Source organism: Hakea prostrata, unplaced genomic scaffold (genome assembly GCF_041222555.1).
Source record: "Hakea prostrata isolate BN-2017 unplaced genomic scaffold, UWA_Hpros_2 contig_4, whole genome shotgun sequence".
NCBI classification, from domain to species: Eukaryota; Viridiplantae; Streptophyta; class Magnoliopsida; order Proteales; family Proteaceae; genus Hakea; species Hakea prostrata.
In genome coordinates this window covers 718,630-732,307 of record NW_028291123.1, presented here as the reverse complement: position 1 = coordinate 732,307, position 13,678 = coordinate 718,630, and the positions used below count along the sequence as shown (strand labels likewise).

Genomic DNA, 13,678 nt, shown 5'->3' with positions numbered 1-13,678 from the left:
AACCACACCTATCAAACAACTGACCCAGGGGTAAACTTGTTCAAGACAAGACTTACAATAAATAGATAAACAAATTGCACCAATTAAACCCACTTGAACAAGGAGACAAATGACAACCCAGATACACCCAGTGACCCTTCATTATACAAGGTCACCGTTCAAAATAGCAGCTCGAAAAATTTAAACTAACCATTCTCTCTACAGGATTTACCAATTGAAATGAGAACCATTAAGACACTCTAAAAGTTTACCCAAATGCATCAATTTTATGCAGTACACAGAAAGGTGCTAGTGTAATTGGATTTCAGATTCCATTTACAACAATAATAGAGTACCATATGACCTAGTGAAACCATGACAACAGTTTTGGATGTACAATATAGATTCCAACCTCGTTGTCCAAAGAGATGATGAACCGATTATAAGTTTCGAAGCATGGCTATGTTTTGGTTTTTCGATCCAGGTTAACCATTGCATTCCTTCCTATGCTAGTGCATCTTCATGAAGATCAACTTGATTTTCTAATCAACTTCTTTGGGGGTAAAGGATCATCAACTTCTTTGGGGGTAAAGGATCATCAACGGACCGGTCTCCAAATGTGGCTCAGGATTTTGATGAGTCAAAAATGCCTCCAGAGAAGAGGCATTGCTTCCTTATTTCCAGGTGGTTTTATATGTTTCTTTTTCATTGTACAGTCTACTAATTGTCTGCACCTACTACTAATCATTGGTATTATGACTAGTATTTGTTGTCTATATTTGGAGTTCCAATATCCATTCCACACATTAGTGTCATTATTTGACTTACAAACTTACAGTTACCTTGCATTGATCAGGAATCCTTGTTTGATCAAGAAAAACATTAATGTCTATACTTACAGTTGAATGCTAAAAGAACAACAACATTAAACCCCTCCACAACCCCACAAAAAGGTAAAACAACAAATACTAAAAGAAACCGACCAAATCAAGTTATTACAGAGCATTTTTCATCTTTAATCAACGACCAAATCAGGGTTTCGACCACATCATCAGGAATTTCCATGGTAAGGGTTTTATGAGTTGGTTATTACCTTTTTGAAAGAAGAATCGCAGAGACGAGACGAGACGAGACGAGACAATACCAGAATCTGAAATCGATTTCTCTAAATCGCAGATGGAGCTTCTCCGCTGCTTCTTCTTCTTCTCCGCTGCTTCTTCTTCCTCTTCGATCTCAACTAACGATGCTTCTTACGGAAGCTTCAGAGTAGCCTGCTTCTTACGGAAGCTTCAGAGTAGCCAAAAACGAAACAATACACCCTAATAGGTCTTCTTCTTCTTCTCTCCTGCGATTTCTCTGTAACTTCAGATCAGCCAACAACGAAAACAGAAATGAAAATGAAATGGGCGGGTTGGTTTTTAGCTTCTTACGATTTTGAACTGGTTGTATATACGGTTACTGTACAACCGTATATACGTATAGGCTGGTAGTATGGAATACACCATTAATAACATATACTATACCCAGTCGAACCGCTCAGATGGACCGATTGGTTTGCATCAGACCGAACCGAACAGATGGAACTCTGTTCACACGGTAAACGTATATAGGTAAAGGGGTTTTTTCATTATTTAATGAGAAGGATCATCCGAGCCGTCCGATTAGATCGGATGGCTCGCTCCACCGTAGTGCGCATTAATTACGCACTACAGAAGCAAAATTGATCTCCACCACCACACACCCAAGTGACCAAACATCAACTGGTGCTTCGTACTGGTTGAAAGCAATGGATTCAGTCTTTTACTAAAATTACACATTACAGTCGATGTAACTGAAAATTTTCTGGAATCTAAGCTCAGTTCTAAATGTTGAGGAGATTATGAATTTGATCAAACGAAATTTATTCATAAGCTCTAGATATACTTACAAAGACCAAATTCAGACCATGATCCAACACAAACATAGCCCTAGAAAAACAATAGTTATGATAATATAAAGGCAAAATCAGTGCTATAGGTTTTCACAGAGGCAATTTTCCTACAGAGTCTTCCCTTTACAAACATTACTAAGCAGAACTACAAAAGAGAAAAAAAATGGACTAACTTTGAGTGTAGTAATACAAGAAATGAACCAATCATCAATGCCTCTTATAGCTAGGTCTTGATCTGCCACTGGATTTCCAGGGGAAATCTCTCTCTCCATGGTGATAAGAATTGCCATTTGTAGTTGATGCTTCCTTATTTCGATGGACATGATTTGGATGAGAAACCTGCTGAGTCGAAGAATTGGTCCTAGAGAAGTAAGGAAGAGGCTCAAGGCCCTCCAACTCTGGGTCAGGCTTGAACTTGAATGGCAGCTTACTGTCATCCATCTTTCTGAAAGTGATGGAGATCCTGCCATGGGAAAAACCATTAAGTAAAATAGCTAGAGAGATGAGGCTTCAAATTTTGATAAAATCATGACATTACCTTTTGCTAGGCACACTAGGAACACAGTGCTTAGCTACATCAGAGCCATTTCCATTCAAGACTAGTACTGATCTGCAAGATGAACCACAAGCAAATGACCTTCAAAGCACAGTTGGTGACTATTTGTGCTTCATTGTATAGGCCAAATATGATGAGTGACAAATTGAGAAATGAGGAGAACTGTGATAGTTCACATACCCAACAGGCAAAGGTATGGTAACTGGACCAGAGAATTCTCCAGGGCCCTTAATCTTCAAATTTGAACCAAACACAATGTTGCATTCAGTCAATAATGAAACAGTACAGAAAGGTCTGACAAAATCATGGTGATCAATGTGTGGAGGGATGCAGTCTTCTTCATCATAAATGTTAACAATGCAACTGTTTGGAACACATGCCGCAGGCATGACATTCCACCTGACCAATCTCTTGATCATTTTCTTAAACAAGGCGGGCAAAGGATCGACTTCTTCATCTCGCATAATACCGGGCGGGTTTCCTTTTTTGTCCTATCAAAAAGAACTTCTGTGAGGAACATGTGAGATCAAAACAAATAAACAATATTCCGAGGGTTTTAGGAGAAGCAACCCTATTACAAAGGGCTACTTCCTCATTATCTTCGGGTGCTCGCCTTCTTTACCTTCGCTGTAAGGCTTGATGCCTCTGTGGAGCCCATGTCCTCTATGGTTGGGCTTCACCCTTTGTTCTTATATCCCCCCCCCCCCTCTCCTCTTCCCTTTGGTAATGAAAATTTTTATTCATTCCCAAAAGAAAGAAAACAGCAATAAAGACTTGAATAAAACAGTTGCTGAAGTGAATTTTACCTGTGCATAATTGTAGGCACAGCCAAATTGAATTGTAACACGACCTTTACCACGCATCCATCTCTTTGGCTCCGAGTATGTACGCGCTGTAGAATTTTCGGACGAAAAAATCAGATGAACATTTCTCATATGCTACTAAAAAGGTATAAGCTGAATCATTACCTTAAACTAACAAAAGGAATGCCTCTTTAAAGCAAAGGTCAGATCCTACATGTTCCAATTAGGAATCCTTACCTAAATAGAGATAAAAACTAGAACATCCGAGATTGAACTTGTACTAATTTCATGGTCATGTAGATCTAATAAGTACCCTGCTTGCATAGCATGTTTCAGTCTTTTGACAATTAAGGTTCGAAAATCCAAGACTGAGAGAAGGCAAAGTAATGAAAAGTGTTCCCCAGTTCAGTATAGCTCCACATTGTTGAATATCAAGTGAAAACCAAGAAGATTAAAACAACAACTATTCTAGCACAAGAAACGGCTCAATGGATGAAAAGCAAAGAAAACCACTGGATATTCTGCAGCATACAAGTACAAATATAAATTTGATGGGTACTTTAAACAACCACAAACAAAAACCCAATAAGGTTCATTTGATTGCCTTGAAAATGGCAGAAGAGAAATTCTATTTAATCAAACTCATCAAAAATTAGAGGAGCCATTACTTGTGCCTAGCAGGAATAGACTTGGAAAACAAAAAAAGAAAGAAGCAGATATATGTATACCTCTAAGTTTCCCCTCCTTTCCTAGTTGCTGCAGCTTATAGACATAATCAGTAATCCTCTTCTGTTCCACCTCATTAAATACTCTGGCATAAAGTTCAAGCCCACTTGTTATATCAACTGGCTTCCCATTAATCCTTTCTATATGTGGAACCAATCTAACTTGAGACATATCTTTGTATTCATCATCAACAAAATATGCTTCAGATTCATCTAATGAATGTTGATGATTATTTATGAATGCCGGCAAGGAATTAGAATAACTCATCTCGGAAGTAAGCTCTTTCAGATGAGGTTTCTTTCTGTAAGATGTGAATCGCTTCTTTGGTGAAGGAAATCTCAATGATTCCACAGGACAGAAATTAGAGAAGCTGTCAGAGTAATCATCATTTGAAAATAGCAGCATATTAACTCTTCCTGCAAAATTAAAAGGAATTCAATAAAAAAAAAATAAAATAAAATAAAATAAAATAAAACAAATCAAACTCAAGATTGAAAAGAAGGAAATGAAGAAGAATTACTATCAGAGAGATCCTCAAAGCGACTCTGCAACAAGTGTTTATCGCGTTCACAGAACCCTTCAGTTAAAATCTCCAGGACATCCTTCCGCCGACTAAGCAACTGAATAGCTTTCAAAACAGAGACAGAATCAAAGGAATTCTCCTCTTTCATGCCCCAAAAACCTTCCATCATATCTCTGCTTCTTCTGCCGCTGCTCCTCCTCATTATGGAAAGGATTCGTGACAAGAAAAATTCCAAGAGTTTTCCCCTTCACAGATTACAAGTCAAGTCTTTGTTCAGGCATCTTTCTGCTTTAAGTTTCAGCTTTAGTAATAACAACTACTCTGTGGGGGGAAGACTCGAAGTCAAGTCAATAACAAAAATTAAAGAAATAGAAATTTCCTATGAAGAGGATTGTCGGCGTACGAGACAAAGATCAGCATCAAGACAATTTTTTTTTTTGGGTAAATCATCATCACATCAATTTACTCTGCTTCTACTTTTTGTATTTTTGGGTTGTCATAAATGTAGAAAAGCCATTCTTTGCTTATGAGTAACACTCGAACATTTCTGTTTCTAGCAAATAAAAAAAGAAATTGTCATCTATTTGAATAGTTCAAGTATTCTATATATGAGCAAATGATGTCAAATTTAGAAAGCAAATCTAATAATGTGGTTATTTTTTTCTCATAAAAAGAAAATAGAAGACAAATTTGGGACCATTTGTAAGGCATTATGTTTGACACATAAAATGCAGGTCTCTGCCCAGAAAATGTGGAATCCATCCCCCACATAGGCATACCTAATACCCACATGGATTTACCTTTTTTTATTTTTCCTTCGAGGCTTTCCAAGATATCATTGGGGATACAACATTTATTAAGAAATTATTATTTTTTCCTTCCATGTGTTATGGCATATTTTGTTAGACCAATAAGGGGTGTTGTACAAATACTTGTTCAGTCCCAAGTCAGTGGTCTAACCAGCTAAACCAACCAAGTTGACTAAGGGACTCGATTCTCTGTCCTCCGGAAAAGATAGTGCGAGTGCGAGGATAAGAATGAACCAATATCTTCAAGATATGAAAAGCCAAAACTCGAAGATACCAGTGCCGTAATAGAAAAAAACAAATGAGCAAAAATCATGTCCCACGGAGTCAAGATTCTCGGGATAAGCTAGTGTAGATGACACATAGACTAAAAAGAGTACCTATTAGATAAAGAAATGAAATATTATTACCCCAATTGGGACACTAGAGTATCAAGCAAGGAGAGGATCATGGAAGATCCAACAAATGACCTTTGACAGGTTAATCTATATAAGTCATACGCATAGAAAAAAGAATCGGCAATATATCACCGATGTGGGGCAATATATCGCCCTATCGGAAGGACCCGATACGACACAAAGCATCGATACGAAATTTACAAAAAATCGATGATAAATCGTTGAAATATCGCTATATAGTTTAAAAAAATCGATATATCGCGATAAATTCCGAAAATATCAAAAGTTTAAAATTTGAAAATATTCAAAATATCGAGAGAGAATGAGTGGGGGAGAAAAACAAGGTCGGTTATGCGTGCCTCTCTCTCACATCTGAACCACATAGCAGATCGAAAGACTTGAGAGAGGGAAGAAACTATGGCGGTGACGGAGAAACGACGGTGGTGACTGGTGACTGAAATCTTGGCGATGACGGTGACAGAGTCGGAGATTTAAAGAAGAATTTTGTGCTTTTTTATCTCTGCAATCTCTCTTCTTATCTCTCTCATCTCTGCAATCTCTCTTCTTATCTCTCTCATCTCTGCGATCTCTCCGCCGCAGCGCCGATCTCCTCTTTGCCGTTCTCTCTCTGTCTCTCAAACTCACACCTGCAACAAGCTAACCGCCCTTCTAAATCCCGTGGAATAACTGGTAACAATCGATGGAAATAGCAATGACCTGGGGTTTTATTTCGGTCGACATATTGCAAAATGTCGCCGAGTCGGTGGTTTCACCAGCCACTGACACGGCGACATGAAACGATTATTCAGACCTTGGTCATAAGCCTATTTCAACCAAAAGATAATTTGATTCTACCCACTTTGATACATGTAGGTTCATGCTCTTCGTTGGCTTCGTAACTTCTAGTTCAAGGCCCTCGGTACCCCCATATGCTAGGGGAAAATGTTGTTTCTACATACGGACTTGATAATTGAAGGCAACTACCACTCACTCTGTTTTCGCCTTTGAGGCTTGTGGTATGTAAGCCCTTGTGGCGTGGTTATGTCTGCATCGGTGTCCGCCTTTGTGGTGTGTCCCCCCTCCGCTCACAACCAGTAACTGAGGGTTTATTAGGTTCGGCTCATCCCTTAGATTTTGTTATTTTTCTTTTGCTCGGTGTTTGTGTCTGTGTTTTATTTCAATTATGAATGAAATGTTTGAACTTTTGACCAAAAAAAAGATCAACCCGCTCTCACTGTTTGTCTTACTAAACAGATGCAAGTTTGATTTGTAGGACCAATCCCTAGTCCACCTGGAGAGTCAATTTGAAATGCAATAAGGAGGAAGGAGAAGACTGAAGGGAAGGGTAAAAAATAATACTGAGGATAGAATTAGCAATGGAGTTACATTGCCAAAAGAATAATGGTTTAATTGATGGCTTAATAAATGGATTGAGTGGTTTGGTTAAGTTCTGGGTCTTGATGTACTTTCTTAGATCGATTTTTGTGAGTGGAACCAAAGATGGGATTAATGTTAAGCTTGACCTATAGTTTAATTGATGGTGCATTGGACTGGTCAAGAAGTTAGGTGTAATTTGTGCTTTAAATGGGTTTATGTTCTAAATCAATTTCGGTTTGCGTTCATTTTCTTATGATGGTTGGGTAAATTGTTTAGTTTAAGTTTCAACCAACTTGGTTTGATCCACGGTCCAAATCGGTTCAACGGGAGAACTTAATAAAATAATTCGGTTGAACAATTCAAATAATCTATGAATTATTCGACTGAATCTAATTTTTCAAAATTATTGGAGAAATGCCATATCAACATTACTACATTCTTACCACATCAGCTTCCATTGGTTTTGATGATAACAAACATAAACTACTAATATTTAAATTGAATTATGATAACAAACATAAAGTAATATGTTTCTAATGCTGTAATTAATTATGTTGTTGTTTAATCTTGTCAACTATTAATTATTGATTGATTAGTTGTTCTTTGAGTGTTATAATCAATTAGTACTCTCTATACTGTTAAATTGAGTTTTATACTCTGATTTCCTCTTTTATTTCTCTATCGATGTCATGGCCCCACTCAATGTGAGCTTGAAAAGTTTGACCGTAAATGTCATTTTATGGTTCAAGAAAAAAAGATGCATGTCATCCTTATCTAGAACCATTGACACAAGGCCCTGATTGGTGCAAAGGCACCGCCCTCTAACATGACTGATGAACAAAAAGAGGATCTAATGGACTTATGCTAAAATACACTGATTATGCACCTAGGTAATAATTAGGTAATAGTGTAATAAAGAGAGTGAGAGATTGTGCATAGTTACAATGGGGCTTAAACTTGAGCTGTTATATATGATCTCATCCCTACCTAGTGTTCTTTATTAAAAGAATAGTTGTTTAGCTTTAAAATGGATTATTCTAAAACTGTCTACTTATGTAAAAGACTTCTGTAAGTTATCTTGTGATAAATTGACCTAGATTAAGAACTTTCATACACTTGGTGTCCTACTTTAATTCATTGCTGAAATATATACTAGTGTAAAGAATGCTATTAAATATAGTAGAAAATTAGTGATACTTGATGTAATGGAGACTCTTAAGATTAAAGATATAGAAGTAAAATTTGAAGAGAAAAAAAAATTAAAACTATAGAAGACCAATTTTATAGGAATTCTGAAAATAAAAATAACTTTGATACTAAAATGAAATCCAACAATAAGAAAAAGAAGTTTATAGGAAAGAATAACAACAATAATTAGAATACTAATAACAATAAAAATATAACTAAAGTTTATTATTATTGCAAGGAGAATGGGGGTATAATAAGAAGAATTGTTAGGAAAGAAAAAATAAACAAAAAGACAATAGTGGTGAGAGAAGTGAAGCCACAAATGTGGTTAATGCCAGTGGTGATGCATAATGGTTTTCCATATAGGTGACCTAGATAATTGAATCTAAGATTCAAGATGTTCGTCCCATATAAACCCTAAGAGAGAGTGGTGGTAACGTTCTTACGAAAAACAACTATGCATGTGAAAACGTAAAGTGGAGTTGGAGCATAGAAGACAAGGTCAAATTAGTAATAAGGGCCTAGAGTATTTATGTAAAAAATGGTCAACTGGACACAAGAAATTCGTGCCTTCAAAATTCTATGACATATGTGCTATGGGTAAACTCCATAAAACAAAAATCTCACATTACACATATAAGACATCTCATACTTAAGAATATATGCATTCAAATTTATAGGGCTCACCAAATGTGCTCCCATTTCCAGTATCTTTTGTTTATTATTGAAGATTACGCTAGGCAGTGGTGGAGCCACATTGCCCCCCCCCCCAATTTTTTAGAAAAATTGATCTCCCTTATTTTCTTCTTATTTCTCTTACTTCACATGTGAAATACCACTATTTACCCCCTCCCCCATATTAAATATAGGGATAATTACTGTTGCCCCCTTGTACTCTGATTTTATTACTATTTTATCCCCTCTACTTTTTAAAATTACTAATCCAACCTTTAACTTTGTCTAAAATTACTAATACCCCCTTCCATTAAGCTCATTTAGTTTACAGATGATGTGGCATCTATATTTTTTTTTTAAAAACCCAAAGATAACCCTACAATTATCTCTTTACTTATTTACTCTTTTGCAAGTTATAATACTATCCTTAACTAACTATGGAGAAAAATTAACTTTAAATTATTTTTTCTTTTCTAAAAAGAAACTACCGAATAAAGAAAAGACTTGATTTTTCTTCTCTAAAAAGAATTTGTCGAATAAAGGAAATATGTGATTAAATAAAACTTAAAATAGAAACTAAAATATTAGGAAATATCAAATGTAATTCAAAGTTGGAAATTGAAAATCTCCTAATATATGCTAACCATTGTACAAAGTGTGTGGTCCCACCAAAGCCAAAATTTATTGTAAAATATAAGATTTTAAGGATATAATTGATATTCAATATATTTTCTAAAAATGAGGGTAATGTCATATTTTTTAATTTCTTAATTTTAATGAAGGGCAAAATAGACATTACATGTTTGATGTTAACAACCACTTAACACCATTAGAAGTGAGGGGGGCAATAGTAATTTCATAAAGAAAGAGGTTTGATTAGTAATAAAACCAAAGTACAAGGGGGCAATAGTAATTATCCCATAAATCACCAAAAAGTGTTGGTGTTACCATTAAAATGAAGAAAAGTTTTATTGCATCCTTAGCTTCAAACGAACATAAATTTAAATTCAAATAAGCAACTACTAACAATTGTTGCAATTGTTTTGTCCACCCTGAGTTTTGGCATGCCTAGACAAAAATTGGTTTTGTCTTGGGTTAGAACTAATTTACCCTAATTGATTCAACTTTGTCTTCTCAATCTGTTCGAATATGTTGAATTGGATCCATCTCTGGCCCAACTGGCGGCGTCTGTAATTTTTTGGGAACTAGCATCATCTATAGTTTCTCATCACTAGGAGAGGATAATGATATAATACTTTTTGTTCTTAAGAAAATCTTAGGGTGCAAAGCTCTCCTTCTAGCAAACCTAAATCAAATTTCTATTCTCTATCATGGAAAGCAAAATAGAGAGCATGAGGATGATGAGTATAAGTGTAGATAGACATTCTGTTTGTTTTGGCTAGGGGTGTCAATTGATCAGGCTTAACGGTCTATGGACGCAAAAAGGTTAGACCTTCTACGACCTATTTAATAATCAGTCTAATTCGGTCTTGGGCTATGTCGGGCCATTCGGTCCTGGGCCGTAATCAAGCTAATTTAACTCATTCTTAAATGGACTTCCAATTGATCTTGATTGTGCTACCAACGGCACTTAATCAGGTTGTCAGAGAAAATTCTTACGTTAGGTATTGCACAAATTTCTTATTTCAAGATTGTTCCCTTGTGACTTGTAAGATCTTGCGATGAATCTAAAATTTTTGGAATTCTCCAAAATTTGGTTTGTCATTAGTTCAATATCTTCTAATAATTTTAAAATATCAACTTTCTAATCAAAATTTGAAGTCCAATTACAATAAAGATATATGAGATTTTTATATTTCTTGTTAATTTCTAAATAAGAGATAAGTGCCGAATAGTGTGTCACTGAGTATTATCCATGATTCTCTACAAAACTCAATAACGGAGATTTGGGTTCACTTAATCTCAATAAATACATTATAAATTTTCATTTAATTATGATTGTTCTTCTACTCGGGCCAATTGGTCGGGCCTAATCGGGCTGAGTAGGCTAAATAAAGAAACCAAGATTAATTTGTTTTTAAATAGTTTAGTTTCTAGACCGACCCATTTACATGTTTCTCCAGAGTGGATAGGGCTTGCCTGTCATTAGGAGCATTGGATTTCTGCAATAATTAAAAAAAATAACAAAGTAAATTTAATAAAAAAATTCAATAAAAACAAAAAGATCAATAATGTTTCATATAAATAATTATGACCAATGTAAGTAACACTACTTATTTTCTTTGGAAAGAATAATGAGTAGTTACTTACCTCATTAGTTTCCTCCAATACCTGAGATGTTCAAGCATAAATGATTTGGTGAAGTACAAAAATGAGAAAGGATGTACTCTTGTGGATGATCCCAAATAGAATAGAAATGCAATTGACCAAGTGTGATCACCAATTATAGTCACTTGTAATTCAAAGAACGTGAGTTAAGTTTTTTTTCCCCTTTTTTAAACTACACAAAAAAGGCATGTATTCATAAGAAAGAAATGACATGAGAATCACAAAAAGGAAATAATAACCAGGCATAATTTAGAAATTTTGAATATGACAACAAGATTGGTCTATCCAAATCAACTACCCACAGAGGTATAAGTTGGGACAGGTCTCCACCTTTCATGTGAGCTTCATGCCAGTGGGACACATGCCATATAGATGGTAACATCTATATTTCTCAGTGGAGAGATGTGGGTTTGACCCTTGCGGACAACATTTATAGTATTAAAAAGAACATAAATCCCCCCCCCCCAAATAAAAAAGAGTACAATTCATTGCATGTGCAAATTCCTTGGAAGACAACAGATTCACAACTAGCCACTTGTGCTATATTCTCAAATTTGGCTCCTTGGAAGGAACCTCGGAACACAATCCGAGTGATTTCCTTCTCATTCCATACCAAATAATCTTTGTGAGAAGAACACTATATAAGATTCTATACGTTAGGAGATGTCTTCATAGCATAGATGATTTTGGTTTAATACTAGGAAGTCGGGCAATAAATCAAATAGTATGTCATGAAGCTTGATGTCTATGTTACTTCTCTAGAGAATTATTTTGATTGGCATGGCCAAAGCCCATCCAAAAGGGGCTGGATATTTAACATTGGACACCATTTTGGATCTCAGATGTAGTACTAATATCCTGCGTTCTGACCGCAAAACAAATTACGTACAGGTGCAACAACTTGAGAAATTATACTGAAATCAATATCCATACTTAAGGAATTCTAAGAATAATTAATTGCCCAATCCATAAAGGTTTAGAAATGTTACCATTTTACATAATCCCATAAGAAATAGCATGCAACACCTGACTACCATCATCCTCGCACATGAGTAGTATGCACAAAATGGATCATGACTGACTTCCACCCACGCAGCTACCACGACAACCTCTTCAGCTTCATTATCTTGAGCTCCTTACTCATCAAGGACTTCTACACACCTGAGTTACCATCTAAAGAGGGGAAAATAACTATGAGATAAGTTCCACCGAATTCGTGAGGGGCATAAATACATCCAAAAGTATGAACTAGCTACAATCTAAATGCCTTTATGATCGGCATGGGATCTCTATCGTAGAAAAGGAGAACAATTGGAATGGGCAAAAAGTATTTGGAAGACTTCTTTGCAGCCTAGAGGACAAGTTTTTTGTTGGAGACTTTTTCATGATAGGCTACCTGTTGATGCCTTGTTGACTCGGAAAGGGATTATGCTTGCCTCTTGTTGTAATCTACGTGGTAAAACTTCAGAGGACATAGGACATCTCTTTCTTCACTGCTCATTTTCACGTGGATGTGGAGAAGCTTTTGCAGCAAAGTTTGGTTATAGCTGGACAGGAAAAGATTCAATTGTAGAGTCGTTCAAGGCCTAGAAACACCAGGCTTCACAGTCTCCTTTACATACTGCTTGGATTAATGGATGTTGTTTGCTTTTATAGTTTCATTCTTTGGATGGTCTGCAATCAAATCCGGTTTGAAAATTTAAATTTTAGGACTGATGAGGTGGTGAGTTTAATTTTTTTAGACTTAGTACAGTTTGGCTTTAAAATGGATGGGAGAAAAGTAAGTCCTACCATTTTTTTGGATGCAAGAAGACTGAGCCTTCACTTCTTTGTCTTTAGTGTTGTTCCTCCACAAGAAATTTTTTGGTGTCCTCCTGCTGCAGGATGGGTTAATCTAAATTTTGATGGGTCTTCTTTAGGCAATCCAAGAAGGTCTGGCGGTGGAGGAGTATTTCGAAATGAAGTTGATGCGATGGTTTTCAATTTCAGTATTTTTTTAGAGGTTAAAACCAACTTTGAGGCTGAATTGGAAACTTTCATTCACGGATTACGTTGGGCAAGGCATTTACAAATTACAAAGCTTTGGGTAGATAGTGATTCAAAAGCTGTGGTGACTTTAATATAGCAAAAGAAAATACCTTGGTATATCTTTCATATGTGGAGAGAGTTACAAGAATATTTGTTGACTACAGATTGGAAGATTTCACATTGCTATCGTGAAACTAATACAGTGGCAGTTTTTTTGGCAAATTCGGCAGCTAGGACAGGAACTTCTGATATTAACATTCCATGGTTAGCTTCAATCCTTAATGAACTTAATGTGGATGCCTCTAGACGTCCTAGATTTCGTTTTATGAGTTAGTGGTTTTTTAATCTGAGTAGAAACCAGTGAGGAAGGGTGTATTGGGGGCAACAGTTGTTGCGGGTA

At 36.0% G+C, this 13,678-nt stretch overlaps 1 protein-coding gene across 1 annotated transcript; it reads right to left on the bottom strand.

Moving 5' to 3' along the window:
* Positions 1–1,863: 1,863 nt before the first annotated feature.
* On the bottom strand, positions 1,864–4,832 carry LOC148999460 (RNA demethylase ALKBH9B-like). The gene is made up of 6 exons (XM_089141139.1): positions 4,515–4,832; positions 3,997–4,410; positions 3,272–3,357; positions 2,646–2,956; positions 2,448–2,519; positions 1,864–2,372 (listed from the first exon to the last, which is right to left on the bottom strand). Exons 1-6 carry the CDS (start codon positions 4,717–4,719, stop codon positions 2,117–2,119), a joined length of 1,344 nt encoding a protein of 447 aa, XP_088997265.1. The 5' UTR covers positions 4,720–4,832; the 3' UTR covers positions 1,864–2,116.
* Between the last annotated feature and the right edge of the window lie 8,846 nt (positions 4,833–13,678).

Excerpts from the sequence above, each read along its gene's own strand:
- LOC148999460 (XM_089141139.1), bottom strand. The coding sequence starts at position 4,719 with ATGAGGAGGAGCAGCGGCAGAAGAAGCAGAGATATGATGGAAGGTTTT. Across the intron at positions 2,520-2,645 it reads ACCATACCTTTGCCTGTTGG|ATCAGTACTAGTCTTGAATG; the intron begins GTATGTGAACTA and ends TTCATCTTGCAG. Across the intron at positions 2,373-2,447 it reads CCTAGTGTGCCTAGCAAAAG|GATCTCCATCACTTTCAGAA; the intron begins GTAATGTCATGA and ends TTCCCATGGCAG.